The sequence below is a fragment of the Anomaloglossus baeobatrachus genome, chromosome 2, assembly GCF_048569485.1.
Source record: "Anomaloglossus baeobatrachus isolate aAnoBae1 chromosome 2, aAnoBae1.hap1, whole genome shotgun sequence".
Lineage (NCBI taxonomy): Eukaryota > Metazoa > Chordata > Amphibia > Anura > Aromobatidae > Anomaloglossus > Anomaloglossus baeobatrachus.
In genome coordinates this window covers 106,614,945-106,633,076 of record NC_134354.1, presented here as the reverse complement: position 1 = coordinate 106,633,076, position 18,132 = coordinate 106,614,945, and the positions used below count along the sequence as shown (strand labels likewise).

At 47.1% G+C, this 18,132-nt stretch overlaps 1 protein-coding gene across 2 annotated transcripts in view; it reads right to left on the bottom strand.

Annotated features, from left to right (window-relative positions):
* The window catches only part of FLOT2 (flotillin 2), a 127,015-nt gene extending 110,816 nt beyond the window's left edge, over positions 1 to 16,199 (bottom strand). For both annotated transcript variants that reach the window (XM_075335254.1, XM_075335253.1), the window contains exon 1: positions 16,032 to 16,199. In XM_075335254.1, the coding sequence (XP_075191369.1) occupies positions 16,032 to 16,080 (49 nt within the window). In that variant the 5' untranslated portion in view covers positions 16,081 to 16,199. The remainder of the gene's footprint in view (positions 1 to 16,031) is intronic.
* Positions 16,200 to 18,132: the final 1,933 nt, after the last annotated feature.

The window sequence follows — 18,132 nt, the reverse complement described above, 5'->3', positions numbered from 1 at the left end:
ACAATGCTCTGCCATGCACACACAATGCTCTGCCACACACGCCCGCTGCGACAAGCAGAGCCGGTGGGTGGGGGAGCGTGGGGGTGTCATTGGAGATTGGCGGCGGGGGAGGGGAGCCGTACACTACTCATGACAGGCCAGTGGGGGAGAGCGTGGGGGTGTCATTGGAGACGGTAGCAGCGGTGGTGGGGGAGGGGGGGTGCCGGTACTCACACAGGCCGAACGGGTGACAGGGGGAAAAGTGCAGCACACAGCATGACCACTGTGAACTACACAAACATGGCGCTGATCTCCTCCCTCTACTGTGATCTCGACAGCCAGGGGGCGCGTCCAGGTCACAGCAGGGAGCTCTCCTGTAATAAGCCTAAAGCTGGTGTCACACATAACGACGACGACAACGACGTCGCTGCTACGTCACCATTTTCTGTGACGTTGCAGCGACGTCCCGTCGCTGTCGCTGTGTGTGACATCCAGCAACGACCTGGCCCCTGCTGTGAGGTCGCCGGTCGTTGCTGAATGTCCAGCTTCATTTTTTGGTCGTCACTCTCCCGCTGTGACACACACATCGCTGTGTGTGACAGCGAGAGAGCGCCGAAATGAAGCGAGCAGGAGCCGGCACTGGCAGCTGCGGTAAGCTGTAACCAGCGTAAACATCGGGTAACCAAGGGAAGACCTTTCCCTAGTTACCCGATGTTTACGCTGGTTACCAGCCTCCGCTCTTGCTGCCAGCGCCGGCTCCTGCACTGTGACATGTGGCTGCAGTATGCATCGGGTAATTAACCCGATGTGTGCAGCAGGAGAGCAAGGAGCCAGCGCTAAGCGCGGCTCCCTGCTCTCTGAACTGTGACATGTAGCTGCAGCACACATCGGGTTAATTAACCCGATGTGTGCTGCAGGAGAGCAAGGAGCCAGCGCTAAGCGCGGCTCCCTGCTCTCTGCACATGTAGCACAGCGACGTTATGATCGCTGCTTCTGCTGTGTTTGACAGCTAAGCAGCGATCATAACAGCGACTTACAAGGTCGCTGTTACGTCACCGAAAATGGTGACGTAACAGCGACGTCGTTGTCGCTGTCGTTTAGTGTGAACCCAGCTTAAGGGTCAGAGCCCGACTATCACGAGTGAATGCACAGGGGACTGCCATAAAGGAGTAACTGTCGTTACACACAGCAAATCCAGCATGGCAGCCCTCAGTGCTTCAGTAAAACTAGCATTAAATAAAAACTAAATAAACAGCGAGTTTAATTTTGTATTAAAAATACTTGATTTCATAATCACTATTAATATAAAATAAAAAAACGCAACACCTTCCCTTTAATCTCACCCACCCTGCCCCCCATTCAGTGATTGACAGCTATGGCTACATAGAGCCAGAGAAGGGCAGAGAGATAGATGGAAAACAAGTAGGTGGGAAGGTGCGCTTCAATACTTGGCCATGCCATAATGCACTGAGCACCTGTACTTTCTTTTAAACAGTCATTCTGCGCTGACAGAGCCCCTTTAAAGGGAATCTGACACCAGATTTTTGCTCCCCCATCTGAGAGCAGCATAATGTAGAGACAAGGACCCCGTGGTGAATCAGTGAGCTGCTTCCTGTAATTGATTTAAAAAAACAAACAAAAAAAAAAAAACACACACACAACATGGTATCATCTGTTGACAGTTCTCCAAATGCTGGGCTCTGTATAATCACATCCACACCATTGAATGACAACCTTATATGCTGTATAGGAAAAAAGCTGCCAATCAATGGTGACGCGAGTTACACAAAGCTCATGAATATGGCAACATAGCAGCAAGCTGATTAGTCTCCTAGTGATGATCTCTTGCTAAGAGAACTTTGATTTAATCAAAACTACAGCATATCACAGTAGAGGAGGTGACGAGAACAATTGGGGAGCTTAACACCAACAAGCAGGGCTGTGGAGTCGGAGTCGGAGTCGTGGAGTCGGAGTCGGAGCTCATTTTGGTGGAGTCGGAGTCAGAGTCGGTATAAAATGCACCGACTCCGACTCCTAAAATATATAATAAATTGGAGACAGTCGTGCAATGCAGAATGTGCTGAATATTTTACTAAATAATAACATTTAGTATAATGCTTATATTTAAGTGATAAATTTATTGTAGTACAATGTGAACATCAGACATTTAATTGTTTTTATGATACAATAATCAAGATAATTGGATAGAACATAAAATATTTATTGGAATACAACTTTAGAACACAAAAAACTAATAAATTGTAAATATGTTATATATATATATATATATATATATATATATATATATATATATATAGTGTATATACACACACAAGATATATATGTAATCTACTGTATATTACATAGTGTATTACATATTTACAATTTATTACAGTTTTTTGTGTTCTAAAGTTGTATTCCAATAAATATATTTTATGTTCTATCCAAATATCTTGATTATTGTATCATAAAAATTATTAAATGTCTGATGTTCACATACACACATTCATGTACTACAATAAATTTTTCACCTAACTATAAGCAATATATGTAGGAGTCGGAGTCGGAGTCGGAGTCGGAGTCGGAGCCGGAGCCGGAGTCGGAGTCGGTGCAAGAGAATTTGAGGAGTCGGAGTCGAAGGTTTGGCTTACCGACTCCACAGCCCTGCCAACAAGGCACCGGGACCTGACGGTTTCAATAGTGAATTCTATAAGGCTCTGAAGGATCTGATCTCGCCGGATCTAACCTCAGTCTTTAATTCTTTCCTGGGAGGGGCGGAAATACCCAAAAATTCCAACATAGCATATATTAAATTACTCCCCAAGGGAACCAAGGACCTGGATGATCCCTCTAGTTATAGACCTATATCGCTCATAAATCAGGATTTAAAAATTATGTCCAAGATCACGGCTAATAGACTGGCCGAGATCTTACCTAGGATCATTACGAATCACCAGGTGGGGTTTATTAAGGGGAGAAATGCCGTTACCAATATCCGAAAGACAATTCTAGTGGTAGACGCGGTTAGACTGGGTCTCACTGAGGGAGGGGCTAGACCTGCCCTAGTTACACTTGACGCAGAAAAAGCGTTTGATAATGTAAATTGGGGGTGGTTAGACAGGGTAATGGAGGCCATAGGGATTGTAGGCAAGATGAGACTTTACATTAGAAACCTTTATGCCAACTCGGGAGCTAGGGTACACACTCCGGGCTTTCTATCAGACGTGTTCCCTTTGATGAAGGGAACAAGACAGGGCTGCCCATTATCTCCTCTTTTATTCAACCTGGCAATCGAACCGTTGTCAAGAATACTACAGGGACAAAATAGCTTTAAAGGAATCAAGATATAAGTGACGGCTGTGAGTGATTCTGGACTGTGTCTGTATTGTACTGTGTGTATAAGTGACGGCTGTGAGTGATCCTGGACTGTATCTGTATTGTACTGTGTGTGTATAAGTGACTGCTGTGAGTGATTCTGGACTGTATCTGTATTGTACTGTGTGTGTATAAGTGACTGCTGTGAGTGATCCTGGACTGTATCTGTATTGTACTGTGTGTATAAGTGACTGCTGTGAGTTATCCTGGACTGTATCTGTATTGTACTGTGTGTATGGGTGACAGCTGTGAGTGATCCTGGACTGTATCTGTATTGTACTGTGTGTATATAAGTGACTGCTGTGAGTGATCCTGGACTGTATCTGTATTGTACTGTGTGTATATAAGTGACTGCTGTGAGTGATCCTGGACTGTGTCTGTATTGTACTGTGTGTATATAAGTGACTGCTGTGAGTGATCCTGGACTGTATCTGTATTGTACTGTGTGTATAAGTGACGGCTGTGAGTGATCCTGGACTGTATCTGTATTGTACTGTGTGTATAGGTGACTGCTGTGAGTTATCCTGGACTGTATCTGTATTGTACTGTGTGTATAAGTGACGGCTGTGAGTTGTCCTGGACTGTATCTGTATTGTACTGTGTGTATAAGTGACGGCTGTGAGTGATCCTGGACTGTATCTGTATTGTAGTCCTGTAAATCTGAATGTGGCAGAACAGGAGAAGATAAATGTTCATTAAATTTATATCTAAATGCTACAGTTCGCGCTCTACTGTTATGGCTAAAAATGTTAACGTTTATGGGGCCCCCACCAGATTTTCTGCCCAGGGGGCCCCACCAACCTTAATCCGGCCCTGTCTCTACTAACCAAAATACCACAATGTTTGTCTGCTATTTCATCCTTCTTCTCTGCACGATTCCTAAAACTTAACATGGACAAAACAGAGTTCATTGTCTTTCCTCCTCCTCACTCATCTCCTCCAACAAGCCTTTCCATCAAACTTGATGGTTGCTCACTCACCCCAGTCTCACAAGCTCGTTGCCTTGGAGTGACCCTCGACTCTGCTCTATCCTTCAAGCCACACATCCAAGCCCTCTTCACCTCATGCCGATTACAACTCAAAAATATCTCCCGGATCCGTGCTTTTCTTAACCAAGAATCTGCAAAAACATTAGTGCATGCCCTCATCATCTCCCGCCTCGACTACTGCAACCTCCTGCTCTCTGGCCTCCCTTCCAACACTCTTGCACCCCTCCAATCTATCCTAAACTCTGCAGCCCGCTTAATCCACCTCTCCCCTCGCTACTCCCCAGCCTCGCCACTCTGCCAATCCCTTCACTGGCTTCCCATCGCCCAACGACTCCAGTTCAAAACATTAACCATGACATACAAAGCCATGCACAACCTGTCTCCTCCCTACATCTGTGACCTAGTCTCCCGGTACCTACCTGCACGCAACCTCAGATCCTCAAGATCTCCTTCTCTGCTCCTCTCTTATCTCCTCTTCCCACAATCGTGTACAAGATTTCTCCCGTGCATCCCCCATACTCTGGAACGCTCTACCTCAGCACATCAGACTCTCCCCTACCGTGGAAAGCTTCAAGAGGAACCTCAAGACCCACCTCTTCCAACAAGCCTACAACCTACAATAGCCCTCAGCCCAGTAGACCACTGCGCAACCAGCTCTGTCCTCGCCTATTGTACCATCACCCATTCCCTGTAGACTGTGAGCCCTCGCGGGCAGGGTCCTCTCTCCTCCTATACCAGTATGTCTTGTACTGTTAATGATTGTTGTACGTATACCCTCTTTCACTTGTAAAGCGCCATGGAATAAATGGCGCTATAATAATAAATAATAATAATAATAATAATAATAAGGGGTTCAGAAGTAAAGACAGCGCTTTTTGCTGATGACATCATACTTTATATGGGGGACCCCGGTGCGGATTTGCCACAGACTCTTGCCTTGATTTAAAAATTTGGCTCATTCTCCGGTTTCAAACTGAACAAAAAAAAATGCGAGATCATGTTCCTAAAGGGGCATCATGGGACAATGGGGGGACAAATAAGGGATGGCTGTCTATGTGGAATTCCTATAGCACAATCTTCAATTAAATACCTGGGAGTGCATATAGGAAGATCGGTGGAAACAATCTAACGTGAATTATGGACCGCTAATCAGGAAAATTATAGTTCAATTAAAGGGATGGAAAGGTCTGCCACTTCCATTACTGGCAAGATGTCACCTGATAAAAATGATGAGCTTTCCTAGGCTGCTGTATCCCTTCCAGACAATCCCGCTATTGCTAAAACTAAAGGATGTGAATAAGCTCAACTCCGCGTATACAGAATTTCTGTGGAGGGGAAGGAAACCCAGAATAAAGCTGCGTACGCTGATGAAGTCAGCAGAGGAGGGAGGTCTAAACTTTCCAGATGTCCAAGGGTATAATCTTGTATGTATCATGAGGCATGTAATTGATTGGGTGAGAGGAACGAGTAGGCACTCAGATCATGCGATGGAGACTAAATATGCGTCACCGTGGGATCTGACGTCCATTCTGCACTCCCCACTATCCAGGGTTGAAGGGCACATAAGGAACTCAATTATATTCCGAGACACCATGCTAACATGGAAGTCGGTAAGGAAAAAACTGGGGCTCTCATGGAAAGTGTCCAAGTACTTGAACCCCTGGGCATTCCCAAATTTTCCCCTGGGACGAGAAAACAAGCTATTTACTAGATGGAAAGAGAGGGGAGTCAGGAGAATGATAGATGTTATGAATGTGGAGGACAGGAGGTGGATGACAGGTCGGGAAGTGTTGGATAAGTACAACCTTAATAGCTCACATGTCATCCAGTATGAACAATTGAAACATGGAATAATAGGAGACCTGGGTGTGGTTGGAAGAGAGCTGAACAGAAGTTCGATTGATGAGTTACTGGAATGTGATGTAACAAGTATAAATGTCTCTAAAATGTATCGATCGCTAAGGGGGGTGCTTATCTCACGGGAGGATAGTCGACTACTTTAAAAGCGTGGGGGAAACAATTGGGAAGGGAAGAAGTGGTGGATGATATACTGAGAGGATGGGTACAAGTGCGGAAACATATTACCAATGAGAGATGGAGAGACACTCAATTCAGAATTCTACATAGGGCCATTATAGGTTTCAACATACCAGGTAGGGATAGGTGGTGTCCTAAGTGTCAAAAAGAAAAAACGGATATGCTGCATGGGCTATGGGAATGTGAGACAATCGCTAGGTTCTGGAACCAAAAGTCAGACTATTTGCCCAGTCAACATGGGGAATTTTCAGCAAACTAGACTTAATGGTGTGGATTTTCCACTCCTTTGAGGGAGGAGTAGGAGGAGGACCGAGCGCGCAGGAAAAGAGGAAATACGCAATAACGCATGACATAGCCATGATAGCTAAGCGTTGCATCTTAAAACACTGGATTCAAAGGGAGGGCCCATCCATAAAGGAGGTTATGGGCGAACTACACAACCTTCTGAAGTGGGAAAAACTAGAAGCGGAGAGGGATAAAGATGGGTTGACAGCCAAGTTTTTTGTGAGATGGAGACATTTTATTGAAAGCCAATTCACACAGGGAGAAATAATTAACCTGATGGCACCTTTTGTTCACTCGGAGTGGTATATCCTGAGCGATATCCAGGACAGCCTGGGTAAACTGAGAATCACCTAGGAGGGGGCTCTGGCGGGAGGGGGAGACAAGACGGTTGGGAATACCAAGACACGCTAGCAAAATTGAAATCATTCAGGGACGACACAGAGATTTAACGAATTGTATTGCATATGTTATATTATATTTCATTACCTCTGTTTTGGTTTAATGTTACTGTATACTATCTTAAATCGAACAGCAGCATGGAACTCCAAATTGGGGTATCACCCACCTCTATGTCACATTTTGTCAGACGAATGTTCTTCTTTTGCAATGATACTTGTCATGTTTTTACAAATTTGAAAAATCAATAAAAAACGTTTTGGAAAAAAAAAAACAAACTACAGCAAGCAGCCTAGTAAGTGATACATCAGTGGAATTAGGGTATCTATTGGTCTCCAAATTATGCTGCTTAGATTAGGTGATAAAAACTTTATAAAAGGTTTCCTTTAGATACATGCACATAATGGGTGTCAAACAGTGGTAACTGTCAGCCAGGATGGGCTAGTGTGATCTACTGCAATATACCAGCCACACAGCAACCAAAGGGGCATTTTAGGCCTCTGACCTGCAATGAGAGCAAGGGACATCATTGCATAAATCGGAAACTTTCTTGGCATATGCGCAAAAATCAGATGTGAACAGGGCTTTAAAAATAACTAAAGGCTACAATACACATTGGATGAAAGTCGGTCAAACCAGAGATCACCAAGCCTAACCACCCATCCGATATTTATAATGCAGTGACCGATGATATCGGAGAGGGATGGATCACTCTCGTGCTTTCTCCTCTCTCCCCACTGATATCACACGATTGCTCAGCTGAGCGCTCATGTTTATGGGGAAGTCAGGTGAGAAGTCAGATGACAGTCTTTATTTTGCATGGCCACATTACAGGTGCACAAACTAGAAGATGTTGTGTGAAAACCAAACACTGCAATAAAATCCAAAAAGCCGCATCCTGCAAAGAATAGAGGAGGAAATGGCAATGACCTAGATTGCGTGCAGTCACCGAGAAATAGATGATGAGGGTATGGTACTCTGGAGTGTCATCTTACAGTCACTGACAGACGTGCAGCTGGTTATATACAACATATACACACCGGACCGCGACCTGGAATATCTGGCGCAAAGAAAATAGCATCAGATCCTTTAAGTTCTGTAAGGCTGCTTTCACACTAAGTTTTTTAACATGCGTCATGAACTTTTTTTGCTGCAAAAGCGGATCCTGTTTTTGCAAAGAAAAACGCATGTGTTATTTTGCAGGATCCTGTCACTTTAAGTTTATGGGCGGGCATTGGAGTCATGTGATCGGGAGTGAGGGGAACTGAACGTAAAAGACTGGGAGCCGGCATCTGACAGCTGCCGAGGCTCGTAACCAAGGTAAACATCGGGTAACTTGCTTGGATACCCGATATTTACATTGGTTACAAGCGTCTGCAGCTGCTAGGAGCCGGGCTGCCTGCTCCCTGCACACGTAACCAAGATAAACATCGGGTAACTAAGCCCATGGTTACCAGATATTTACCTTGGTTATAAGCGTCCTCCACTATCGGGAGGGGGAGAGAGACTGATCACGTGAGGCTGGTTTCTGGGCATGCTCAGTAGAGCAAGCAGGGTCCTGTCTATCAGCATGCCAGCGTTCACTGTTTAGTCAGGATCCAGCAATTTGCAGTATTTGGACGCAGCTCAAAAACACTACAAGTAGCGTTTTTGAAAAAAATTAAAAAACTGCAAGTCTCTGGATCCTCACTATAACGCACACAAACGCAGGTGAACGCATGTTGACGCAAGTCCATTGCAAATGCATTGAAATGAAAACGCATTTGCACTGGAACCGTTTTTGCGTTAAAAAACGTTCATGACGCATGTTAAAAAAACGTAGTGTGAAACCAGCCTAAGTTGTGTAGTGAAACGCTCTTCATTCAGACCAGCTTTCCAGCACCTACCAGATCTCGTATTGTGGTAGAGCACATTTTCCTGCTGAAGAGGGTGACTGCCGTTATGGAATACCTCTGCCATGAGGGGTTGTACTGGTCTGCAACAATTGTTAGGCAACATCCACACTGACGTCCGAGCATTCCCACCAGAACACCGGCCAGATTACACTGCCTCCACCGACCGGCCTTCTTCATACCCACCACCTCATTACAAGCTCCAGCAGTCATGAATCCATTGTAGACACTTGTGAGAATGGACAGGAGTGAACATGGGCTGTGAAGGCAACTGCCCCAATGCATCTAGCAATGATAAACACCGACATATGTGTTTTAAAAGGACTGTCAGCACATAATGACTGTACAAACCAAGTACAACCGCTTGGAGCACCATGGCGTGGCCAAACATTTAAAGAGAATGTCTCCAGGTTTTTGCCACCTAATTTGAGAGCAGCATAATGTAGACCATGGGTCCCCAATTCCAGTCCGCAAGGGCCGCCAACAGTGCATGTTTTCAGGATTTCCTTAGTATTGCACATGTGATAATTTAATCACCTGCACAGTTGATGATTCCAACACCCATGCAATGCTAAGGAAATCCTGAAAACATGCACTGTTGGCGGCCCACGAGGACTGGAGTTGGGGAACCCTGATGTAGACAGAGATGCTGATTCCAGCAATGTGTCACTTACTGGGCTGCTTGCTGCAATTCTGATAAAATCACTGTTTAATAAGAAGGAGTTCACTAGAGGAATAGTAAACCTGCTGCCATATAGTCCTCCATATCCATGAGTTCTGTATAACCCCACCCAAACCACTGATTGGCAGCTCTTTTCCCATATACAGTGTATGCAGAAAGCTGCCAATCAGTGGTGCGGGCGGGATTATAGAGTGCCACATTCAGAGAACTTACAGATCTGCAGCAGAGAAAACTGATTTTAATCAAAGTGACAGCAAACAGCTCAGTTAGGCTGCTTTCACACATCCGGTTTTTCCTGTGCGGCACAATCTGGCGCTTTGCAGAAAAACCACAACCGTTTTTTTTTTGCCGCCGGTTGCGTTTTTTTTTGCATAGACTTTCATTAGTGCCGGACTGTGCCGCATGGCCTTGCGTTCGGTCCGGTTTTTGCCACATGCGGCAGATTTAGCCGATGCGGCGGCCGGATAGAACGTTGCCTGGCACGTTTTTTTGTCCGGCAAAAAAAACGCATCCGGCCGATGCGGCGCGATTTGCAATGCATGCCTATGGACGCCGCATGCAGCGTCCTGCGGCAAACACCGCATCCGGCCGCCACATGCAGTTTTTCCCACTGCACATGCTCAGTAGCCTGCCGCAAGCGGCAAAAACCGGATGGGCCGCATGTAAAAAAACTTATGCAAAGGATGCGGTTTTGTCGCCGCATCCGTTGCATAGGTTTTAGAGCCGGATTGGCCGGCTCTGCTAAAACCGGAGGTGTGAAAGCAGCCTGACACATCGCTAGAATCAGGGTCTCTGTCTCTACATTATGCTGCTGTCAGATGGGGGGAGCTAAAACCTGTTGACGGATTCCCTTTAAGTGAACCATCTTACCTGCTTCTTTTTCCTCTATAAAGCCAGAGCTGTCATAGAAGAGGCGAGAGGTGGAGGGGTGGAGAAGTGCCACAGCGCGCCTGAACTTGGTGTGAACAGTACCTGCAGTACCTCCACACTTTCGCAGTCATTTTGGAGATTTTCTCATCCACTCATATCACATTTTGCCCTTGTGAATACAGCTCTGATATTAAATTGTCCCTTTCTTCCTGCTCACTTAATGGCATGGAGTGTATATACAGCTGAGCGTTGTACCAACAGAAGTCACCACATGCGTTGTCATCCGGTGTACAGATGTGTACTTTATCACAACTGCTCTGCAGAGATAACCCCCAAGTAATGCAGACTAGACATACTGGATAGAGTACACAGGCGTGTGCTCGTCACTGCAATACAACAGCAGATCACCGCGTAACAGCATCATGAGGTCACGTGCGGAGGACTAATATGGTTTACAATTGGTTTATCACAAAGTGCAGAGAGCCAGACCCCGGCACCAACATTACACACAGACGACGAGCGCCCAAGATTTACTCCCAGAAACCACCACACACTGAAGACTGTGTACCACCCACGTACAGAGAAAACTCCCAGAGGCTCCATATACCACCCACGTACAGAGAAAATCCCCGAGGCTCCATATACCATATACGTACAGGGAAATCCCCGAGGCTCTATATACCACCCATGTACAGAGAAATCCCCGAGGCTCCATATACCACATACGTACAGGGAAATCCCCGAGGCTCTATATACCACCCATGTACAGGGAAATGCCCGAGGCTCCATATACCACATACGTACAGAGAAAAATCCCCGAGGCTCCATATACCACCCATGTACAGGGAAATGCCCGAGGCTCCATATACCACATACGTACAGGGAAATCCCCAAAGCCCCATACATCACCAATGTACAGAGAAATCCCTGTGGCTCCATATACCACCCATATACAGGGAAATCCCGAGGCTCTATATACCATCCATGTACAGGGAAATCCCTGAGGCTCCATATACCACCCATGTACACAGAAAATCCTCGAGGCTCCATATACCACATACGTACAGGGAAATCCCCGAGGCTCCATATACCACATACGTACAGGGAAATCCCCGAGGCTCCATATACCACCCATGTACAGGGAAATGCCCGAGGCTCCATATACCACCCATATACAGGGAAATCCCCGAGGCTCCATATACCACCCATATACAGGGAAATCCCCGAGACTCTATATACCATCCATGTACAGGGAAATCCCCGAGGCTCTATATACCATCCATGTACAGGGAAATCCCCGAGGCTCCATATACCACCCATGTACAGGGAAATCCCAGAGGCTCCATATACCACATACGTACAGGGAAATCCCCAAAGCCCCATACATCACCAATATACAGAGAAATCCCAGTGGCTCCATATACCACCCATATACAGGGAAATCCCGAGGCTCTATATACCATCCATGTACAGGGAAATCCCCGAGGCTCTATATACCATCCATGTACAGGGAAATCCCCGAGGCTCCATATACCATCCATGTACAGGGAAATCCCCGAGGCTCCATATACCACCCATGTACAGGGAAATCCTCGAAGCGCCATATACCACCCATATACGGGGAAATCCCCAATGCTCCATATACAACCCATGTACAGGGAAAAATCTCAATGGCTCCATACACGACCCATGTACAGGAAAATCCCCAAGGCTCCATATACAACGCCAAGTGCAGAGAAATCCCCAAGGTTCCATATAAGACCACATGCACAGGGAAATTCTCGAGGCTCCATATATGACCCCATGTACAGGAAAAAAAAATCTCAGAGGCTCCATATACCACCCATATACAGGGAAATTCCCTGAATAACCACTTCCCTCAATACTGAGATACAAAGTTCCAACAGCACAGAGGAAGCTGCGCTAATCTGGCCCCGCAGGTCCCAACAATTATAAAGCGATATCATATTCTAGCAATATCACTTTATTAGAATGGCATGCGGCTTCATCCTGCGCTCAGCAGAGTATGCGTTATTTTCATGGAGGCTCAACCCTCCTGAGCCGTCAGTATGGACATGCAAATCACAGGAAGCTGAATACAATGATACCATGATTGATATCTGGGATCTAATGTTTTATTCCAGTGAAATCCATTTTTTTTTACTATATGAACGAGTTGTTAAAGGGAACCTGTCACATGCAATATGCACTCAGAGCCACGAGCAGGTCTGGGTACATATTAGGCTGCTTTCACACTACGTCTTTTTAACATGCGTCCTGAACTTTTTTTGCTGCAAAAGCGGATCCTGCTTTTACAGCAAAAAACGCATGCAAACGCATGTGTTACTTTGCAGGATCCTGTCACTGGATGTTTAGGGGCGGGCATTGGAGTCATGTGATCGGGAGTGAGGGGAACTAAACGTGCCAGACTGGGAGCCGGCATCTGACAGCTGCGAGGCTCGTAACCAAGGTAAACATCGGGTATACTTGCTTGGATACCCGATATTTACTTTGGTTACAAGCGTCTGCAGCTGCTATGAGCCGGGCTCCCTGCACACGTTACCAACGTAAACATCGGGTAACTAAGATAAGTGGTTACCCGATGTTTACCTTGGTTACGAGTGTCCGCAGCTCTCAGGTGGGGGAGAGGGAGGGGGAGAGACAGAGAGAGAGGGAGGAGAGAGATAGACTGATCACGGAGGCTGGCTTCTGGGCATGCTCAGTAGAGCAAGCAGGATCCTGTCTATCAGCATGCCAGCGTTCACATGCGTTTGCGTGCTGTTTAGTCAGGATCCAGCAATTTGCAGTATTTGGACGCAGCTCAAAAACGCTACAAGTAGCGTTTTTGAAAGATGTTAAAAAACTGCAAGTCGCTGGATCCTCACTATAACGCACGCAAACGCAGGTGAACGCATGTTAACGCGAGTCCATAGCAAATGTATTGAAATGAAAACGCATTTGCACTGGATCCGTTTCTGCGTTAAAAAAACGTTCAGGACGCATGTTAAAAAGACGTAGTGTGAAAGCAGCCTTACTTAAATCCCTGTCTAACCGTCCTGTATATAGTAGCATAGATAAAGATCTTTAGAAAAAGTATTTCTAAAGATCCCATATAATATGCTAATGAAGGCAGGGACTAGTCGCAAAGGCGTTACTTCCCTTGACTAGTCGGGCCTCTAAGCATGTAAGCACACTCCTGTGGGTGTACCAACATGCTAATGAATGTGCAGTGTCAGAGGCATTGTCGCTCTCACCGCTCTCTCCTGCCACCGCACCAGACGCTGGATTTCAGCTCAGTGCGCATGATCCATAGACTTCTGGTCATGTGCACTTTGAAGTCAGGTGTATGCGTTCCAGCGGCTTCAAACTGGTGTAGTGCGCATGACTGGAAGTCCAGGGACATTCTGATTGTGCACACTGAGCCGAAAACCAGCAGTGGCAGCAAAGGTGAGAGCGACCATGCCTCTGACAATGTACATTCATTAGCATGTTAGCATGCCCCTGTGGGTGTGTTAACATGCTAAGGGGGCCGACTAGCCAAGGGAAGTAACGCCCTTGTGACTAGTCCCTGCGCTCATTACATATTATAAAGAATCTTTAGAAATACTTTTTCTAAAGATCTCTATATCTGTGCTAGTGTATACAGGGACAGTTAGGCCGGGATTAGCAATATACCCCCAGAACTGCTCGTGGTTCTCGGTGCATATTGCATCTGACAGGTTCACTTTAAGCTTTAATGGAGTTTTTAGAGAACTTTATTTTAAAGTGAATCTATTCCAAAAAAGCTTGGTAAACTCTTATGATTAATTTCTATGGGAAAACCAGTCTTCCATTCACACATGGAAAGGTTTTTTTTTCTTCCCGTGGAGAGGTCCTGAAAACCGCTTAGGATTTACATTTTTCCCTGAAGCGGTACTTAAAAATGCATGTTGCTGCTTTGCAACAGATCCTGGTGCAATCTGCACCAAACTAGGAAGTATAAAGTCCATAGGTTACAAAGAATGCTGCGTGCCCACGATCAGTGTTTGCAGCGTTTTGGATGTAGCATGTTATCACTGCGTGCAAAACGCTGCGTTGTATAGTACAAGCACAGTGGATGGATTTTTAGAAATCTCCTGCCCACTGTGCGTCCAATGATGCTTGGTTTGAGAATTTCGAGTGCATGCTGGGATACACAAAGCGTCATCAGGGCACAAATACTGTGGTCACTGCTGCAGCCTCTAAATATGCAGACTGAGCAAAGACAGAATTTTTCTAATAATTCTAATAGGGCATGGCGCGATTCTACAGTTACATGAGCACAGACATCATTTCTGCATATCAAATTAGATTTGATATCACTAATACTGATGTGAACCCCACCCTGTGCGAATGCCGGGTAAGTACACCAGTGTGCTGTGACTCCCCTTCTACCTGCCACTATCCCCTTTTCCTAAATTGATTATTTGGCCGGGTGCCCCAGGCTACCTAATCAAATTACAAGAAGGGGATGGTGAAGGTAGAAGGGGAGTCACTGGTGTAGTGACATGGCTGCCGGATCAAAGACCTGTTAAGTTAATTATACATACACAGTGTCAGACTGAGGCCAAGGGCCCGGGTATAGCATTGACTCTGGGGACCATTGTTCAGCTACATCATCTATGGTCATATATATTTATTATAAAACGGGGTAGATTGTTAAATGAATGAGGAGATACCTGTACAGTGAATCAAATGTGCAATTATTGGTCATATAGGGGAGTAGGGGGCCCACCAGTGGATTCTCCTGCTTCCCGGTGGGCCAGTCCCATCCTGTGAATAATACACAGTATATATAATGTGTGTCACCGCCACATCTGACACTCTCCAAGTAAAAAAAAAAAAAAAAAAAAAAAGATGATCGATATGTAATCTCTGCCGGAGCAGCCGTCTTATTGACACAGTAGTACGGTATAATTACTCCACCTACTAATGATTAAAAGGAATATAACAGAATGAATCACATCATTATAATAACGGATCTGAAGCCGGGAAATCACAGTCTCTGAGAACACACAAGAGAGCAGCACTTCCAGCAAAACCACCCCAGCCAGGAAAGCGTTAACCTGTGGGGACCACTGGGAATTCTGATCACTCTGCAATGAGCCAGACCTAAGCGCTGCCACTCCCTGCAGAGCCGCCTGTGTGTGCTGTGTACAGGGGGCCCTGCCCAATACAACACCGTGCAGGGGGCGCCATACCGGCCACAGATGGGCCAGTGTGTGTGTATACACATACATACAGTATATATATATATATATATATATATATATATATATACACACTATGTAGGTGTGTCTATCTAGCTCTGCTCTCCTGCAGGACACAGATATCGCTCATCCAATCGTTATCCCCTGCCATGCTGCACCTCACACAGGCGATGATGGAGGATCTGCAGATATGTTGGTAAACAGCCTGTGCGGCTGAGGTTACAGTGTGTGGCCCCCGCACACCCCACAGCTCGGGCGCACACAGCGGCCTGTCCCCCCGGCCGGGCCCTGCACTCACCAGACACCACCAGCGCCTCGTTGGGCCCCACCGTGTGACAGTTGCCCATGGCCGCGGAGCTCGGTGCGCACAGGTCCGTATGTCGCGTTGCCGCTAATGTCGCCTTCCTCGCAGACAACAAGACGCTTACGACACCCGAACGGGGCGGAGCCAGCTACTACGTAACCACTCCCACAGAGAGAAGGCGGAGCCCAGGCATGAATGACTGAGAATAGCGCTCTAGGGAAGTTAAGGGGCGGAGCTTGTTGTATGGTGGGCCAATCAGAACAGAGAACAATCACGTGCTCATATGGAAAACTGATTACTCCCTGGGTGACTTTATCCTTGTGAGCAGACAGCGCGGCTCCGCCTAAGAGCTGGGAGGTCACGTGTCTGCCGTGACGTCACGGTTCATCGGGGCCCCACAAATCTCATTAGCTGTCAGCAGGGGAAAGTGCAGAGTCTCCGGCAGGAGGCGGCTCGTCTTCTCCGTGACAAGTGCGTTCAAGTAGCAATCTGCGGGCTCTGCTATTATAGGGGCGCCCTCCTCCAGCCGTCTGTTATAGGGGCGCCCTGCTACCTCCGTCTGTTATAGGGGCGCCCTGCTACCTCCGTCTGTTATAGGGGCGCCCTGCTACCTCCGTCTGTTATAGGGGCGCCCTGCTACCTCCGTCTGTTATAGGGGCGCCCTGCTACCTCCGTCTGTTATAGCGGCACGCTGCTGTCACCGTCTGTTATAGGGGCGCCCTCCTCCAGCCGTCTGTTATAGGGGCGCACTGCTACCTCCGTCTGTTATAGCGGCACGCTGCTGTCACCATCTGTTATAGGGGCGCCCTCCTCCAGCCGTCTGTTATTGGGGCGCCCTCCTCCTGCTGTCTGTTATTGGGGCGCCCTGCTGCAGCTCTCTGTTATTGGGGTGCCCTGCTGCAGCTGTTATATGGGCGCCCTGCTACCTCGTCTGTTATAGGGGCGCCCTGCTGCAGCTATCTGTTATATGGGCGCCCTGCTACCTCGTCTGTTATAGGGGCGCCCTGCTGCCGCTGTCTGTTATAGGGGTGCCCTCCTCCTGCCGTCTGTTATAGAGGCACCCTGTTGTCAGATTTAGGAGCGCCCTGCTGCCGTCGTCTGTTATAGGGGCGCCCTGCTGCCGTCGACTGTTATAGGGGCGCCCTGCTGCCGTCGTCTGTTATAGGGGCGCCCTGCTGCTGTCGTCTGTTATAGGGGCGCCCTCCTCCCGCCGTCTGTTATAGGGGCGCCCTCCTCCCGCCGTCTGTTATAGGGGCGCCCTCCTCCCGCCGTCTGTTATAGGGGCGCCCTCCTCCCGCCATCTGTTATAGGGGCGCCCTCCTGCAGTTATCTATTATAGGGGTGCCCTGCTCCCGCCATCTACCATAGGGACCCACTGCTCCCGCCATCTACCATAGGGACGCACTGCTGCCGTCTTTTATAGGGGCGCCTTGCTGCAGCTCTGTTATAGAGGCACCCTGCTATCAGATTTAGGGGTGCCCTCTTGCCGCCGTCTGTTATAGGGGCGCCCTGTTTCCGCCATCTACCATAAGGACGCACTGTTGTCATAGGGGCACCCTGCTGCCGCCCTCTGTTTTTAGGGGTGCCCTGCTGCTACCGTCTGTTTATAGGGGCTCCCTGTTCCCGCCATCGACCATAGGGGCATACTGCTCCTATGTCTATTGTAAGGTTACCCTGCTTCTGCTGTCGGTTACAGGGGTGCCCTGCCGCCGCTGTGGGTTATATGGGCGCTATTCTGTCGTTGTCAATTATAGGGGCACCCTGTTGGCACTATTGGTTATGCACTTTATCAATCTGAGGAAGGAGCCTGCTCGTGGACAGTGCTGTGCAAAAGTTTTAGGCAGGTGTACTAAAACTGCTGCAAAGTAAAAATGTTTTTAAAAATACAGGAGATAATAGTTTACATTTTGTAAATTGATAAAAATAAAGTGAATGAACAAAGAAGAAATCTAAACCCCATGAATATTTGCTGTGACCATTCTCTGCCTTCAAAACAGTGTCAGTGCGTCTAGGTACACTTGCACAATGCCATGGATTTTGTAGGGTTACTCTACTACAAAGGTGAGGTTGTGGAAGACCGTTTCATGTCAGATAA